Source organism: Penaeus japonicus, unplaced genomic scaffold (assembly GCF_977035675.1).
Source record: "Penaeus japonicus unplaced genomic scaffold, GWHDUDI00000001_assembly GWHDUDI00000040, whole genome shotgun sequence".
NCBI lineage: Eukaryota > Metazoa > Arthropoda > Malacostraca > Decapoda > Penaeidae > Penaeus > Penaeus japonicus.
The window spans coordinates 6,282,366-6,284,865 of record NW_028234442.1 but is presented as its reverse complement, the minus strand read 5'-3'; the positions used below and the strand labels follow the sequence as shown (position 1 = coordinate 6,284,865).

At 45.5% G+C, this 2,500-nt stretch overlaps 1 protein-coding gene across 2 annotated transcripts in view; it reads left to right on the top strand.

Moving 5' to 3' along the window:
- LOC122242163 (poly [ADP-ribose] polymerase 1) overlaps positions 1–2,500 on the top strand; it is a 30,613-nt gene that overhangs the window by 21,176 nt on the left and 6,937 nt on the right. Inside the window, exons 16-17 of one of the 2 annotated variants that reach the window (XM_042999386.2) lie at positions 260–658; positions 791–2,253. In XM_042999386.2, coding sequence (XP_042855320.2) covers positions 260–658; positions 791–1,922 — 1,531 coding nt within the window. In that variant the 3' untranslated portion in view covers positions 1,923–2,253. The other variant, XM_042999387.2, reaches the window with a different exon arrangement.

Sequence of the window (2,500 nt, the reverse complement as noted above, 5' to 3'; positions counted from 1 at the left end):
AGTAATATGCAATTGATTTCATATGTGTGGATGTTGTTCATTGATTTTGTATGGGTGAATGTTGTTCATTGATTTTGTATGTGTGGATGTTGTTCATTGATTTTATATGTGTCAATGTTAATTGAGTTTGTATGTGCGAATGTTAATTGATTTTGTACGTGTCAATGTTAATTGATTTTGCATGTGTCAATGTTGTTAATTGATTTTGTATGTGTCAATGTAGTTTAAATATTTTGTAGCACATATTTTTCATTTTCAGATCCCCCTCTTGCAAGGGGCTGGATGCTCCTGCTCGTTTGCCTATAACCCTGGCACCGTGGGACTACTCCTCTGACTTCGAGGAGTACCAGACGGGGGACTCTGACTGGAGCAGTGACATGGACTTTAATCGCTCCCACAGCAGTGATTCACATGAGGAGTTTTTGTCTACTTTGTACAAGTTTGATAAACCACAGTCGATGTTTGATGCGAGGGGGCGCAATACTCCTGGAACCCAAGAGCTTGCTGGTGGAGAGGAGAATGAGCCGGGACAGTATTGGTTCTCTGGCCGCCCTGGGGTCAACCTTCCTGACCTGGATGAGAGAACCACACCTTTGGCCTTATACTCCAGATTCGTCACGGACGAAGTGCTGGAATTACTCGTTAGGGAGACTAATCGGTAAATGACCTCTGATATAACATAACACATGTTTATAGTACTTCCATTTATTTGACTGGTCATATGACATGATTATTTTTGGTTGGCACCTTTGCTGTATCAGATTTTACTTTATCGTTCTTTTCTTTCCAGTCACTTCCATCAGCAACCTCCCTCAGCCCCACCTTCCCACACAAAGGCATGGGAGGATCTCAGTGTCTCTGAGCTGAGGGCCTATCTTGGGATTAGGCTCATCATGGGCTTGAATCCCAAGCCCACGATAAGGCACTACTGGTCGACAGACCCCCAGTTTGCATTGCCTGCATGCCCACAGACAATGACGAGGGATAGGTTTTATGTGATCACAAAGCACCTCCATGCGGCTGACAACAGCAAAGTACCTGCTGATGAAAACTGTCTCTGGAAGCTGCGACCGGTGATCGACTTACTCTCTCGTCAGTTTGTAGACGTGTACACCCCTCCCATGAAGTTAACCATTGATGAGAGTCACTTTAAGTTCCAGGGGCGCTTCCAGGACTTAAAGTACATCCCTGATATGAAAGCGTGCTTCTGGATCAGGTTGTATAAGCTGGCTGTGAGCGATGGCCCTACCAAGGGCTATGTGTGTGCCTTCAGGCTTTACGTAGGCAAGGACGAACGCGATGTTCCCACCTCAATAAAGGCTGTCACAGACTTGATGGAAGCTGCAGACCTATTTGAGAAAGGGTATGAGCTTCAGACCAACAGCTGTTATAGCTCTCCCGCCCTTTTCAATTACCTCCAGGTCCGTAGCACAAATGCAAGTCAGAGTGGAAAGAAGTACACCAAACGGACAGCAGAAGCCGATTACTCTAGCATGATGGAGACTTATTTTATGGACCAGCTGGCTGAGATGGCAACCTCTTACAGGTCGATGAAGTGGTACAAGAAAGTGTTGTTCCATCTTCTTGATATGGCTGTTGTCAATGCTTTCTTGGTGCACAAGGCATTGGGAGGGCACATGACTCAGCTGGACTTCAGAGCACAGCTTGCTCGAGAGCTACGAGTGGAACATTGCCGAGACTCTGGAACAGTCCAAACATCTTCCTCCAGCAGAAATGATGCCAGACTGCCGGTTTCCAATGTGCATTTCCAGGTGCCTATCCAGAAGGGTCGGTACAGGCGGTGCTGTGTCTGCTACTCCAATGGTAAGAGGAAAGAGACCCGGACTCTATGCAGTGTCTGTGGTGTTGCCCTCTGCCAGTTTGAGTGCTTTCCAAAGTACCACAACTGGCAGACAGAATAGCCTGGGTCTCCTCCCTCTTGCCATGGGAGTAACAGAATGTATATATGTACATATTTTTGTCAATAAAAAAAAATGAAAAATTGAATAAAACTATTTTTATCCTCCTATTATATCATCATTCTTCTTTGTGTAAACCACACAAAAAACTAAACTCTGCCTCCTCATTGTACAAATACCCTCGTCGGCAAGGCATGCGAGTTGTGAATGAATACACCCTGGCGAGATGACCAAGCATAATTAAATTGGCCTTGTTGTTGATGGTTGAAGATAGATAAGTAAAAAAAAAAAAAAGGAACAAAAGGTGAAAATCGGAAAAGAAACAAAAAAATGCATGGCTTCTCATTCCAGATGGTGGCTGTTCCGATCATGGGGTCGCATCGGCACAACCATCGGCAACAATAAGCTGGAAAGCAAGGAGGACTTGCAGGATGCCATAGCCCATTTCGAGGAACTCTATGAGGAGAAGACAGGCAACCGCTTCTCTGCCAAGGAGTTCAACAAGGTGCCCGGCTGTTGGTATCCACTTGACATCGACTATGGACAGGTCAGTGCAGGGCCATGGGGTCTTCAGTGTATTT